General features: G+C 35.3%; 1 protein-coding gene across 1 annotated transcript; it reads right to left on the bottom strand.

The window, feature by feature from the left end:
* Positions 1 to 8,507: 8,507 nt before the first annotated feature.
* LOC138308170 (serine-rich adhesin for platelets-like) lies at positions 8,508 to 11,978 on the bottom strand. Its single transcript, XM_069249115.1, has 2 exons — positions 10,608 to 11,978; positions 8,508 to 9,221 (listed from the first exon to the last, which is right to left on the bottom strand). Exons 1-2 carry the CDS (start codon positions 11,794 to 11,796, stop codon positions 9,187 to 9,189), a joined length of 1,224 nt encoding a protein of 407 aa, XP_069105216.1. The 5' UTR covers positions 11,797 to 11,978; the 3' UTR covers positions 8,508 to 9,186.
* Between the last annotated feature and the right edge of the window lie 3,382 nt (positions 11,979 to 15,360).

Here is a 15,360-nt window from a genome sequence, read left to right as displayed (position 1 = left end):
GTAAACATATTTTAAAGTTAAAAGTGTTGTGTTACAATAATTATCAATAATACTCATTCTGTAGCTGTAAGAATAATCGCTTTTAATTTATATTAGTTTGAATGAACTCCAAAGAAGATGCATAACTTGTATTTTCAGATATTTAATGAATATCAGCACAAATCGTTATACAACCAAGGAAAAACTAAAAAAAAATTGTTTGCGTGAAGATGGAAACTCCACGCAAATACGCAGGGATCCATTCTAAAAAAATCAACGTTATCGATAACTGATAACTTTTAGTAGGTAATAAGCGCTTTTGATGTAAATAGGGAATCGTTTGAGTTGTAGTGTAAACGTTACAGGTAATGAATATAAAGCATATCAATTAACGTATCGGTAATTGAAATCAAACAAGCACATACAATTGAAAGCCTATCAGGAAACATTTTGCATGACATGAGTTTAAGTTATTCTAGTTCTTCCGAAGATTCCCTTGCGTGTCACATTACTCAATACTTCAGAGGTGATACATCACTGTCGGTACGCCCACCACTGGACTATGCATAGTAAAACTGATTGCAGTTCAAGACAAACAACCTGACCAATCACAGGCCTGCAGAGACTTGAAGATACATATTGACACCCAACTTTAAAGCCACACAGTCAACCATAGTTATCGTTTTTCAAATTATTTTGATGTACACCAAAGGACCAAACTATCTGATCATCAGTTAACAGGCAAAGAACCTTCAGTTTTACTATGAGATAGTCCAGACGAAAATAAAGTGACAATTATTGTAATCCTTGGAATATTAAGGACGACTGTACATGACATACGTTAAGTAATTATCTAACTTAAGTCCTTAAAATTTCTTTTATTACGTTTTTGGCAGTGATATATAGGTTTTTATGGTGAACTTAAAGTTCAATATATGACATTATACTCACATAATAACCTTTATGTGCCTGTATGTTTTTACTAGAACCTTTGGCGGAACTAGTAGTGATGGTCTTCTGTAAATGGAAGCAGCAAGAAAAAATGTAATAAATATAATCTTGTTTCTTGATGACTACCAGTAATATTTCATCGCGTAAGAGTCTGTGATAAAGTATAACTGGTATTCAGCAAGAAACAATGAATATCCTCTCATTAATTGCAAAAGTACCTCACAGAGGTAAACGATAAGATACGAGAAGGCTAAAAATAAAATCAGGATTAAAATACTACAATTCATGCTTACTGCATAAATACATTATTTACCATAAAAGGTGTGATTTAAGAACCATTTGAGAAATTTGAAAACCAATGAGGTAACTATGGACAAAACTATATTTAAATAAAAGAGTGCATTGCAACTGTTAACTAAAAAGTCTAATTCTGAAAACTGTATTATTCTAGACGCCCAAAACAAAAAATGACAAAATTAAGTTGTGAGAGACGTCATAATCATGACATCACTATCATTGTGACGTCACAATTGTCGCGTCAGCGATCACGGAATATGGCTATTGAAACGACTGGTTTGTCTGTAAAGATATTGAATTTTTTACTCTTTATTGATACAAGATCTCTTGGAATTCATTATGAAATTATTATCAAATGTAAATATAAGCATTAAATTTCTTTCCGTTGGCGGTCATAGCCATTATGAGTGCCAAATAGACAAAGGCAATTTGAAATTATCATTTTATTACGTTCTCAAAATATCAATTAATTATCAAGTGTTTTATCACTTAATTTTCAATTAGTAAGAGGAGCTCTGTCTACTTTTATCAAAAGTCCTATCAAAAAACATTTTTATTGTGTCATATTATAAAATACCTCTAATCGATAATTGACTGGAAAATTGCAGTATTGATGGGACATCTACTGGAGGCTGCGTTATTTGTGTTGGTCTGTGATATATATTGAGAGGTTGTTTGTCCACGCCAAAGCATCGGGTCATACGAGACGCCGTGCAGAGGTAGACGAGTCAATACGATCACCTTACATGTATAATTTGTAAAACCTGGATAGTAAATATTATCATTAACCCATAAACCCGGTAATATTGACATATTCCATAAGGATCGGATGGTATAAGTGATATGGTCCAACGAACTTCGTAGTATAAACAGCAAAATATCTCCGAGTCACGTTCATTGTTTATCGGGCAATCAAAATGTAAATTTCTGTCTCGTTCTGCTGAGGATCAGATAACAGGATGCTGGAAAGCGATAAACATAACAATACAAAATGGGTCAACGTCAATCGGATCGTCATGTTTTGTGAAAGTAGATGTAGTTTGTGGGCAATACCACACGAAGCATCATCAATATTCCTTACTCAAAAGGAATTACTTGATCTAAATTTGTTCATAAGGAAAGCATAACACAAATATGAAACTCCTATGTTTCTATCAATATTGATATCCATGGACAAATTTAGGTTAAATGATGTTTCCCGAGTAAAGGAACGTTGGCGAAACTTTGTTTACATATGCCACACTATTACCACAGGTTCCATTACACACCATGAATTTGTATTGTTTTCACTACGCTAAATATAAGATTAATTTATTGAATAACAGTTGATATCTATGGCAACGAGCCAAGATATTGAAGCTAATTTGACTAACAAAATTGTGAACTAACAGTAAATCGCTATGATATAACCAATATTTATATCAATATATAAAATATGAATATTTCTATCGCATGTTAAAAGAATTTGAGTTGAAAGGGGGCAACATTAAATCATCCATAATACAGGTCCTTGAGACCTTTTGAATTTTTGATAAATATGTTACAGGTTCTCTGTCATAGTACTACAAAAATACACCTAGGTAGGTCTTTGTTAAATTGGTGGACAAATCTTATGGAAGCTGTAACATGACCTTTGGAATATATAGGAACATAATTATCAGCTAATATTTACATTTTTGCTAACTCATTACATCTTATGTTACTGTTAGTCTCATAATCCCCATGACAATGCCATCTATGACGTCATGTATTCAGTATCGATCGGCTGTTAATTGCTTGTAATGTTCTTGTGAAGGAAGGATATTTTCATCATAAGTCATTTATCTTGTTTCATTACAAATTTTAATTGGGATGCTTTTTTATAAAAGGTCAACTTACCAGAGAAAAGGCCAACTAAGAAAAAGCCATCAAAAGGTACAGGACATTCGCCTATTTATGGATCACGTTTATAAACGTAATAATTAGCAACAAAACATATATAAATAAATAAATAAATAAATAAATAAATAAATAAATAAATAAATAAAAATAAACGTCAGGGTAAATGCAAAAATCAAGCTTTCAAGATGCTTAAGCTTGTGGGTTTTATTTTGTATAATTAATGTTTTACTTACATTTTCATTATTTTGTAAGGATATTTTATGTCATTTTATCTGAAAGTATGACGTTATGTTCTCGAATATGTCGTCATAATCAATACCTACCTGTAAGCACAGATAACTACGTAATTTTCAATATCAAGGCAGTCTGTGTGTTGTATGTTGCATTTGCAGTATAATCTATACATTGGTTTGTTGGGAAGAAAAATGGAACAGAATTAATTGATTTGGGTCGTATTATGTTTCGTTAGGCAATATAATCATTATAAGAAAATGTAACGTAGACGGAGAAATTGAGAACCGACCAGAACTATCATGATGATCTTATGCACTGAAATTAGCTTTTCACACAAAAAAGAAGACAAACGTTACAATAAGGTTAATTACTTAACCTTGTGTGGAACTTTATTCCAATTCGAAGTAAATGAAAATCTGTAATAAATATCAAATCACGGTCCAAATTTTAAAATAGACAATGGCCTCGAAATTTTAACACATCGAGAACCCAAGTAAACAGATCAAGAACCCAAACACACACCCAATAATGAGACAACGAACCCATGGAAATGGACCAAGAAATCATTATATATTCAAGAACCCCTCCACCCCCCCCCCAAAAAAAAAAAAAAAAAAAAAAAATAATAATAATAAATCATTAAACAGATAATGGACGCAATCACATAAACAATGATACAGGGAATTTAATTTCACAAAAACAGTATCCTTCCACACACAACAATGTTTAAGGTCATTACATATAACCAGGTTGAAATCACACGGATTGGCATATGAACATTACGGTTAGTGTAGCCAACATTGGTAATAGAATAAATAAGTAAATTAGGTTGAATTATTGATGGTTCATTTTCAGCAGCGGTGCTCTAATACTATACATGTTCCATATCGATTTCTATCAGAAACGGTTAACTTACTCTTAATAGACAATCAAGTAAAATAAATGATTTTTTGCTGAAAGAAGGGAGTCGGAATTGAAATTTCGGTATTTGATTTTCTACTATATTAAGTCTATATAGCCTTACATGTTATGACCAATCATACTTGTTCTAATGGATTCATGGGAAAATAACAGCATTTATCGCTCCGTGAATCAGTCTTATTCTATGGCGAAGACGTCTAAATGACAATGAATACACTCCGCTTTGGAGCTGCTCTCATCACAGCAGTTAAAATAGATGAAGCCTCTCTCATATAATAGACAATTACTGATAGAAGATGTATTTGGCACACCCACTTTATCACCGTTATTTGGGTCCATCATTTTTCTGATTGACTATTTGCCGTTGATCCAAAAAAGTGTTTCTGTCATATATACTGAAGTATAAATATCTAACATGTCCTATATTGTTTCATACATGAGATTGACACCTTAGGGTTCAGACGGAAAGGGTTTTAAGATGGTATCAACGTATAATGTTACGTATGTTTGCTTTCTGGCGCTAAGGTAAGTTTTACTAATACAGGCAATACAAATAGAATACAAATACTGTTTTTCTGATAACGGTGATAAACATTTATCTATCAAGGATTCGATTTTGCTTGTACCGGTCATTTAATTGTTTAAATAGTATGTTTTGAACGTAAAATGTAAAAAAAAAAAAAAAAAAAAAATGACGTCGCTTTTGATGACGTCGACTCTGATTGGTTGACACAGTTGACACACAGGCGTAGTAATTTGCACGGAAAAATAGTCCTACAATAAGTTTGACATGTACGAGTTTTGCACGAGTTTTGTTATTTGTTATATCTTTATAAAATTACAGATATATTCAAGTTAATTCTTAAAAGAGTAAAACACGATTTAATGTTGTATTATCCACCGAATCCTCTACCGCTATTTCTTTTTTTAATATTGTATTTATGTTTACGTTGTTGCAACAAAATCAGATTCTAATTATTTATCATATAATTATTTCAATACCAAATCTAGTGGCATCAATTTAAAACCCAACAATCAGATGATTAGCGTGAGTTATCCCCCTTACCTCCAGACGAAATTATTCGAGTATGAGTAGAAATGTTTTGTTATCTAATATTGATTAAATTCCTGCAACTATCTGAGTAAGAATTGCCAGACGGATAAAACGCAGTCGTAACCAACACTGGATGATATTTTGAGCATGTAATGAGCATCTTTTCAATTAGAACGGGAAAATAAGGAAAAGGGAACAAAACTCGATACTTGTGCCTTCTGTAGACATGCCATCGGTCTCAATGATATATAAAAAACATCACCAAAATTTGAGAAGATTATTTTTGTCTCTCTTACATGTCAAGTATTGAAACTCCGAGAAAGTCTTATCAACATTTAGTGGCCAGCCTAACAAACACAATAAATAACCACACATCTAACTTACTTAACGTAACTAACAGTCCACATTTTGTACAAGAGTCAGTCTGGAGCATTGGTTGCTCAAATATCAAGCGTATTTTCGATTTGACCACGTTTTGTCTAAATTTTGGTCAATTTTGAAAACCGTTGCTAAGGTCATCTGAAATGTTTAGTATAGCTGCTTTTATTGCAATTATCAGATTTTCAAATGCAAGCTTTTATGTTCCGAGTATTTACTCTGATCTATCGCAGAGTTTCTTACATTCGTTCATACTGCGACTTTCGGAGTGTGAATGAAGGGAATGAACTCTGGTAAATCCGAATGCCGAAATATCAAAATGGTTTAAAAATCGTAATGTTTGACGGATCAGTTTTTAATATTTCCCTTATTCCTTTTTTAAATGTTCTAATATATTACTTGGATTGAAAGCTATTGCAAATAGTTAAACTTGTAAACTTTTCAATTTCCAGTTCCTATATTTTGAAAATTGCATGCCTGGGGGAAATGAACATACCAGCTGCCGTGTCAGATGATCCCGAATCACCGAACGCTACACCTGGAATCAAAAGTGAAGCAAGATATCTTAAGCAAGAACTTGAAATACCGGGTCAAATGTCAACAGTATTCCTCGGTGTCCAGAGTGATTGGCAAAGTGATACAGAAAGAAGTGATGGCAAAAAAGGTGACAAATTAGAAAAAGCAGTTGAAAAACCTGAAAGTCTTCCTACATATTCTCTTGAAAACACTGCGCAAAGTGAGGAATCCGATAATATGGCAATAAAAGAAGACGCAAAGAAAGACAATAATATAGATACTGTGATAAAAGTGTTTATAAACGGAGATTTAGCATCGGAAACTGAGACTAATTTAGACAAGTTTCCCAGCACAGCTCTGCCAGGACATGCCATTGACAACGTTGCCATAACTACAGAAAACGCGCGTGTTAGTGGAACAACCAGATCAAAGAGGTCACCTGGGTGGATTTACAATAGAGGATATGGCAGACGACCATGGAAACGGTACAGAGAGTTCTGGAACTGGTACTACCCGTATAAAAATACCTTTGATCCCCTGGCTTCCAATATCATTGGTTAATATCTCCTCTACGTGCATGGAAACATCTTTGTTAATATAACTATCATGATGGTGTTTAAAGTTTAAAGATATTATTAAGCATAAAATGATACCAAATGACTGTTAAAATGGACGACAACGTGCTAATAAATGTTAATAAAATATATTTATGAAGTAGAATTCATTAGTGTTATAAATTTGTGTTTGTTCTTTATTAGGTATTAAATGTTAAAGTCATAGCCACCAGAGTTTGAGGGGCCGCGGTGGCCGAGTGGTTAAGATGTACCGACATATAACCACATGCCCTCCACCTCTCGGTCGCGAGTTCGAATCCTATGTGGGGCAGTTGTCAGGTTCTGACCGCTGGTCGGTGGTTTTTCTCCGGGTACTCCGGCTTTCCTCCACCAACAAACCTGACACGTCCTTAAATGACCCTGGCTGTTAATAGGACGTTAAACTAATCAAACCAAACCACCAGAGTTTGATAAAAGAAAGCTTAAACTGTAAACATTTTATAAAGATAGTAAGTATCTTTCATTGCCCCTCAAAGAAGAATGGACAACCCGATCCCAGCGAGGAAATCTGGAATATTAGCACGGGGGTTGGAGTTGGAGCTTCGATCAATACACAGAAAAAAATGTGAAGTTTAGACTAAAGCGTTTCAAAAGAGTGACAATTATTTGTTTCATCATCGACAATACCCGCCATGCAAAGCTACAGCGATACTAGCCATACAAATCTAGGTCACAGTGACATCCGCCAGTCAAATCTAGGTCATAGTGACATCCGCCATGTAAATCTAGGTCACAGTGACATCCGTCATTTAAATCTAGGTCACAGTCACATCTGCCATTCAAATATAGGTCATAGTGACATCCGTCATTTAAATCTAGGTCACAGTCACATCTGCCATTCAAATATAGGTCATAGTGACATCAGTCATACAAATCTAGGTCACAGTGACATCGGCTATACAAATCTTGTATAAGTCAAATCGACAACAACCGTCATACAAATCAATGTCAAATATAAGAAAGAAATCCATCTGCAAGTCAATTTTACTAAAACTGTTTCTTATCTACAAGAAAAATGGATGTTAATTAATGACAGACTATAAATTCAAATCGCAATTATAATTGTTTATTCAAAATAAAATCATTTTCGTATAATATTTCCTTTGTTGATAAATTGATCTTATTGCATATATTCGATGAAATAAATAATATATGTCTTTGTGGTTTTTACAATACAATAGAAAAAAATTTAATGCCCTGATAAGAATCCAAGGTGAACACATTTGCCCGATTTGCCCAGCGGATGCATAAACGTATTACGTGGTTCTTTGGTACAATGTAGTGATGCTCTTTATTTATATAAATCACTAGATATCGTATTTCAGTATCGATAGCTCTATCTATTCCGTAATTGCGTATTATAGAGTTATCTGTCCTTGCGGGTAGGCATTGATTGTGACGTCATGTGTTTGCGAGCGTAACGTCATACTTTTCGGAGAAAACGGCGTGAATTACGCTCATAAAATAATAACCCAACAATCGACATCTACCCGCAAGGGAGCTAACTCTGTAATATGCAAAGACGGAATAATAGGCGTTTTCCTTCGAAGAAAACAAAGCGGCCTGCATCTTATTTTCTTTGTATAATGTACATAGAGGTGTCATACTAGTGTGAATGGTACTATGAAATAACTCGAAATAAATATTCAGTTTTTATAACAAAGAATAGTTGATCATCATGGATATGCAACACAATGATACTATGAAGCTAACAGTTTGTGAAATAAAATCATGTGTAATAAATAGCATGCATTAAATACAGTGTTTAAGAGGTAACAGCTGTTCTTGCGGACGTACATGTATAATTATTAATGCCTTACGTTGACAGTTTGTACGATTGACAATGTTCTAAACAAATCTAATGTTGAGTGAATAATGAAAAATTATTTAATGAGTAAAATATATAAATTTTCCTTGATTACGAGTGAGTATATTAAATTGAGTACTGTATATGTACGTATTATATCGCTATACGATTTAAACACAAATGTGATTTTGCATAAATTACCGCAACGATGAATGAGCATATTAAAAATTGTTGTTGTATTAACGACGTACACGAAACACAAATAATGTTATGATATTTTAGCTCAAAGGTCATAGTGCTAAAAGCGCTAAAATATGGTAAACTCTGAAAATGTTTGTTTTCAGTAATTCAATGATAGGTAGATATATATTGTTCGAATTCTAATTCTAGTACAATGGTGAATTATCCAATATAAAATATATCTTCGCTATCAAATCGTAGCAGAAAATCCAATTAGTGCTGGAATATGTCATTTTAACACGTTCGTATTTCTCTGTTTCGTCTCCTCTGTTGAAATGTGCTGTGGCAAAGGACACAGACGTTTTTGCACTCGATTAAAGGATGATACAGCATCCTCTTGCAGATATATCTAAAAAAATTAAAGAGTATATAATTACAAACCCTTTTCTGTACCTTGTCTATTAAGGTGTTCATGTATTGAATTATCTAAACTTGTTTACAAAAATCTTTACGCTGAAGCAAACTCGCGAATATAAAATAATACACAGATATATGATATTGTCGACAAGACGGTTGACTGTTTCAAATGTATTATCTGAAGATCATTTAGAACAACTTAGAATTACTTTACGCTAATCTATAGAGATAACAGGATTTGATAACGGTCCGGCTGAAACAAAAAATAGTACCTCACGTTTATTACATAATATAACTAGGCCACAGCTTGGTCATTATTTCTGGTATTTATGTATAAGGAACGCCTTATATAGGAACGCCTTGATATTTTAACACAGACAGTACCAAAGGCCGTACAAGGAGGGAAACAGTCGCATAAAAATCTAAGTGATTATTATACCGCGCTTTCATTTAGATTAAATATGATCGCATGACAGTGAATAAGTTAGATATATATATCTCCCCGGAATCGAGAGGCGATGGGAATAATCCCAGGGGAATAACTCCAGGGAAATAACACATTGGAAGATTCGCGCGTGACCGAAAGTGGACGTCGTCTGCAACGGCAATCAACAATAGCAACACTGTAGCTTATTGTTTTGCAGTCCGACTAATTCAGCAACGTTCTTGGGGAAAATCTTGATGTGTTGTTCTTTAACCAGACACATTAAGATTGCTTACTAAAATTGAATATAGCAAATTTATGAATATTTATTTCAATTTTGTTCAATATGATAAAATAATTATGTCCCTAGGTGTCGGGATACATCTAGTATTGTCTCCCTGGAAAGAGATATTTTTTCTCGATGACGAAGCCCGAGAGAAACTAACTTTTTATAGGGAGACAACTCTATATGTATCCCTTCACAAAGGGCCATAATTATGTAGTTAAAATTTGAAAGAAGAAATGAATTATATTCTTGAGATATATAACGTAAATCGAAAGACAATACCTATTGAATTTTTCTTTTCTTAAATCGTCATATTTTATTTTTCCATGGTTTTCAAATCTACAGTTCCCTGATATCAGATATCATATTTCACAAACTAATCAGATAACTTGGAATAACATAAGCAACAAAACAAGATAATATTCAAATAATTACAAATAATTCATAACTATGTTTCTATACTCTCATTCCGAAATATTTGAATGATAAAAAAAAAAAAAAAAAAAAAAAAAAAATGAGTGATAAAAAAAACAACCCACCAAAAACATACATATATGCCGATGTCGAAAAAAAGCGAAATTGAATGCATATGAAATAAAGTAACATTAAACACAATTGATGAATATTAATAGATTATTTAGTATTAACTAAGTATATAATATAATTACCTGCCACAGTCGACCTAGAGGGTCTGTTTACGTCTGCTGGTCCTGTGCGCGGTGAAGCATGCGTTTGTGATCTTCCGTCGTGTTTAAGTATTGGTTTTATATGTGTGGACGGTCTAGGTTTTGCATAGTAACTGGTACTTTCTTTTAGTGTTGTAGGTTCTCCCAATGGCGTATTGTAGGTTGATGATTTACCGATGTAATGGCAGTTTTCCTGTGTTATTGCAGTAGAGAACTTATTTGGAGTTTGACGGGACGTTGTTGCATTGAGGACGTTGTATCCGTTCCTAATGGTGTCTGTCGAATGGAATAAATCTGTGTTCGAGTACAGGTTATATTGGCCCGTGGATGACATCCTGAGACTGGTCGCAGGCGATTCCGATCTCCCATGTGTTAGAGGATAATTTCTATTTGAAATGGTCCCTGTATGAATAGATGAATCTCTCCAGGTGGAATTTTGTCTAGTTGACGTCGTTGGAAAGCATTCGTTATCTACATTGGTGCCCATAAAACGCCCTGTTTCACTAAGAGCCGACGTTGGTCGCGTTAACGTCAAAGCGTTATCACTGTTTGAAATTGTCCCCATGGAAAATGTTGGTGCTGGCCTTCCTGATGAGACAGAATAGTTGTTGCTTGAAATATTGTTTCTTGACCCAGTCGAGCTACTGCGAGGCGACTTGGACCTTTCTGATGTGACAGAAGAGTTGTTGCTTGAAATGGTGTTTCTTGACCCCGTCGAGCTACTGCGAGGCGACTTGAACCTTCGTCTTCTTCTACGAGACGACCGACTTTGCGTTTGGTGATTTCTCCATTCATTTGCGATTTGATTCAACTTGTTTTCAATGTCGGAACACCCACGAATGCGTAAAGAAATGCCCATATTTTTTGAGGTAAATTGTCTATAAAAAAGTTGCGATTGAAAATATTGCTTATCAACTTCCACAACAGTTAATTTTCCAACTTCTTCTAACTTTTTATATAAATAGAGTCTTCGGTTCCCCCTGACAACCATCCATTCTCCGTTATATTGCATAGCCGCAAGACAGTCTATACCATGAATGTCCAGTTCATCGTTCAGGATTTGACGGAAGGTCTCATCTAATGAGACTCCATTTCTGAACTTGTAACTTACACTATCGTGTGTAAATCGTAGCTGAGATGGCCGCATCTCACACATGCCGTATTCCGTCATATTAGCTGTTGAGGTGATGAATATGAGTGATGCACTAGTGTTTATAAGCTAAATAGTAAGTACAAAATTCAGGTTTTCCAATTATTTGTAACTGAAGAGGCTAACGACGAAATCCTGCGCTAAAAATAGCATGTTGGGCGTAAACATTTTCAGGTAAATTTTGCAGAAACAGAAAATTAATTGCAGCGATTATACCAAGAAATTTTAAGAAAAAACAGAAAACATATATTATTTCTTTAAAATAAAAACATCATATAATGAAAAATGAAAATAATGCAACAAATAAAATTTACGAAATTATAAGTTTAAAATACATCAATAACAATAGAGTTGAACGGCTACCTAGTTTCGCTTTCGGTTAAAGGTTTTATGAAAATCAGAAAATCACCGTCCTATATTTTGTACGACTTTGTCATCACGATCTTTATCATTTAATGCATCATGAAACGACGATAACAACCACCAATGACATGACAGCTACTATGTCAACAAATGATACAGGTATATCTCTCATACATACCGGTGTAATACTGGGATATCCCATGCAATATAAACATATCGTATGAGGCTGTATTACTCTCCTACCCATGTAACACAACCTTGTTACGCCGCTGTTACTATTTTCTCGGTAAAACTTTCATATTATTTTCATAACGTAGTCTAGTTACACTAAAAAGAACGCAAGCATTAGTATTTGTTTTAAAAATATCAAACAATTTTCTGGTATGGGGAATTCCATATTTGCATATTACAGAGTTACCTGCCCTTGCAGGTAGGTATTGATTGTGACGTCATGTGTTTGCGAGCGTAACGTCGTACTTTTTGGAGAAAACGGCGTGAATTGCGCTCACAAAATGACGAAGTAACAATCGATACCTACCCGCAAGGGAGCTAACTCTGTAATATGCAAAGACGGAATAAGCTTACAGTCGAAGTGAATGGCAGGATATCAAAATTGTTAAACAAAAAAAAAAAAAAAAAAAAAACACTTTGAGACATAAAAAACTAAACCTCGAGTTGATTTACAACATTGTGTGACCCTTGGATAGACTATCCCTATCACATATCCACGTATGAAAGAGTCTTAAGCAAAATAAAGTGGGGCAGTTACATCGTGTATCGAATAACTGTCTAACTTTACTTCTGGTCGGGTAAAGTAAAGTTAGACAGTTATTCGTTATTCAAGCGTCACCTGTTTTTACGGATGCAGCGAAATTAAATATAGTCATTTCTTTGTTTAATTCCTTGGAATAACTATATTTTTCGGAGTTTTCCAGTAAATATTTAAAGCACAGATCTTTCTAAATCATCTGAGAGTTTTATTGTCGATAATAAATTCTTATAATCATACATATATCACTTCTAAATACAAAATGCTACAGTTTATTATATTACATTTCAATTATATAATTTCCTTCGCTGAATTCACATTTGTAATATGTATTTGTCGATTTTCACTTTGTCATTCCCATCCATAGTTTAATTTAATTAAAAATATAGGAAAATAATGTTCACAGGATGTAAACCTGTTAAAAGAATATGTGTATTCTATAAATAAACACTAATTTGAAACATGGACTTGTTCTTGATAACTTTAGAATTAATAAGATGGCACGTTCTTTCCCAAATTAATTATATTCAATATTTGTTTTGTAATTTTGTTGTCTTTTTCTCGTTTGTGTCTTTCCGGAATCGAAAGTAAAATAAGGTTATCTTCACAAAGTATGTCCTCAATGGGATTGCTCTATTATACGGTAGTAGCGCGATATATATTAATATGTTCGTTGCCAACTGAGTCCATAAAAGGGTATACTCAGTCAAATCCCTGTTTTAGTTTTAGACAGAATAAAGCTTGTAATTACGGTCGCCGTGGTTGCTGGAGGTAAATAGCCTACATATACACTAATGTATAGCACAGGAAGTCAACTCAATGAAAATGGATGTTGTCATATAGTTTTTGTATTTGGTGGATGGACTGATGAGTATACATGACAGTCATATGTGATTTTTTTTCAGAAAATACGAGATTTGAAAAATCATTTAAAAAATCGGGATATTTACTATAAAACAGAGAAAGGGACGGCAGTCGCCATATTGGAATTTTTACCCCAACTTCGATAAGAGTTATTTTTTACAATAGTATGTACCTTTTTCCTAGAGTCATAGTCACGCATCAGTCCTCCGATAATCCATGATCACATACATACAATGCAAAAGCATATAAACGATGTCTATACAGTCGAAAGCAATATTTTAATCCAAAGTTACCGGCGATTTCTGCCTTGTGACATCGAAAGCAACGCGTCGTAGTAGAGAGCGATTAGAGTGACTTCCCCTGCAATGTAATTTTATGGGTTTAGTCAGAGGTACTTTAATCCTTAATTAATGTTCAAATTGTCCGCGAAAACAGACGTATCGGAATATATTTGACTAAACTCTAAGACCAGGCGTCATGACAAGGCCTATGTCCGGGGACCAGGCGTCATGACAAGGCCTATGTCCGGGGACCAGACGTCACGACAAGGTCTATATACGGGGACCAGACGTCATAACAAAGTCTATGTCCGGGGACCAGGCGTCATGACAAGGCCTATGTCGGGGACTAGACGTCAGGACAAGGTCTATGTACGGGGACCAGACGTCATGACAAGACCTATGTTCGGGGACCAGACGTCACAACAAGGTCTGTGTCCGGGGAAAAGGCGTAATAACAAGGTCTATGCACGGGTACCATGCGTCATGAAAAGGTCAATGTCCGGGGTCCAGACGTCATAACAAGGTCTATGTCCGGGGACCAGGCGTCACAACAAGGTCTATGTTCGGGGACCAGGCGTCATAACAAGGTCTATGTAAGGGGACCAGACGTCATAACAAGGTCTATGTGCAGGGACCAGGTATCACGGCAGTGTCTATGGCCGGGTACCAAGCATCATAACAATGTCTATGTCCGGGACCAGACGTCATGACAAGGTATCGGGACCAGCGTCGGGGACCAGACGTCATAACAAGGTCTATGTACAGGGACCAGGCGTCATTGCAAGGTCTATGTTAGGGTCCAGACGTCATGACAAGGTCTATGTACGGGGACCAGACGTCATAACAAGGTCTATGTCCGGGGACCAGACGTCATAGCAAGGTCTATGTACGGGGACCAGACGTCATAACAAGGTCTATGACCGGGACCAGACGTCATAGCAAGGTCTATGTACGGGGACCAGGCGTCATAACAATGTCTATGTACGGGGGACCAGACGTCATAACAAGGTCTATGTACGGGGACCAGACGTCATAACAAGGTCTAATGTCCGGGGACCAGACGTCATAACAAGGTCTATGTACGGGGACCAGGCGTCATAACAAGGTCTATGTACGGGGACCAGACGTGTCATAACAATGTCTATGTCCGGGGACCAGACGTCATGACAAAGTCTATGTACGGGGACCAGACGTCATGACAAGGTTTATGTCCGGGGACCAGACGTCATGACAAGGTCTATGTCCGGGGACCAGACGTCACATAACAAGGTTTATGTCCGGGAACCAGGCGTCATAACAAGGTCTATG

The sequence above is a fragment of the Argopecten irradians genome, chromosome 14 (assembly GCF_041381155.1).
Source record: "Argopecten irradians isolate NY chromosome 14, Ai_NY, whole genome shotgun sequence".
NCBI classification, from domain to species: domain Eukaryota; kingdom Metazoa; phylum Mollusca; class Bivalvia; order Pectinida; family Pectinidae; genus Argopecten; species Argopecten irradians.
This window is presented reverse-complemented; position numbering and strand designations above follow the sequence as displayed.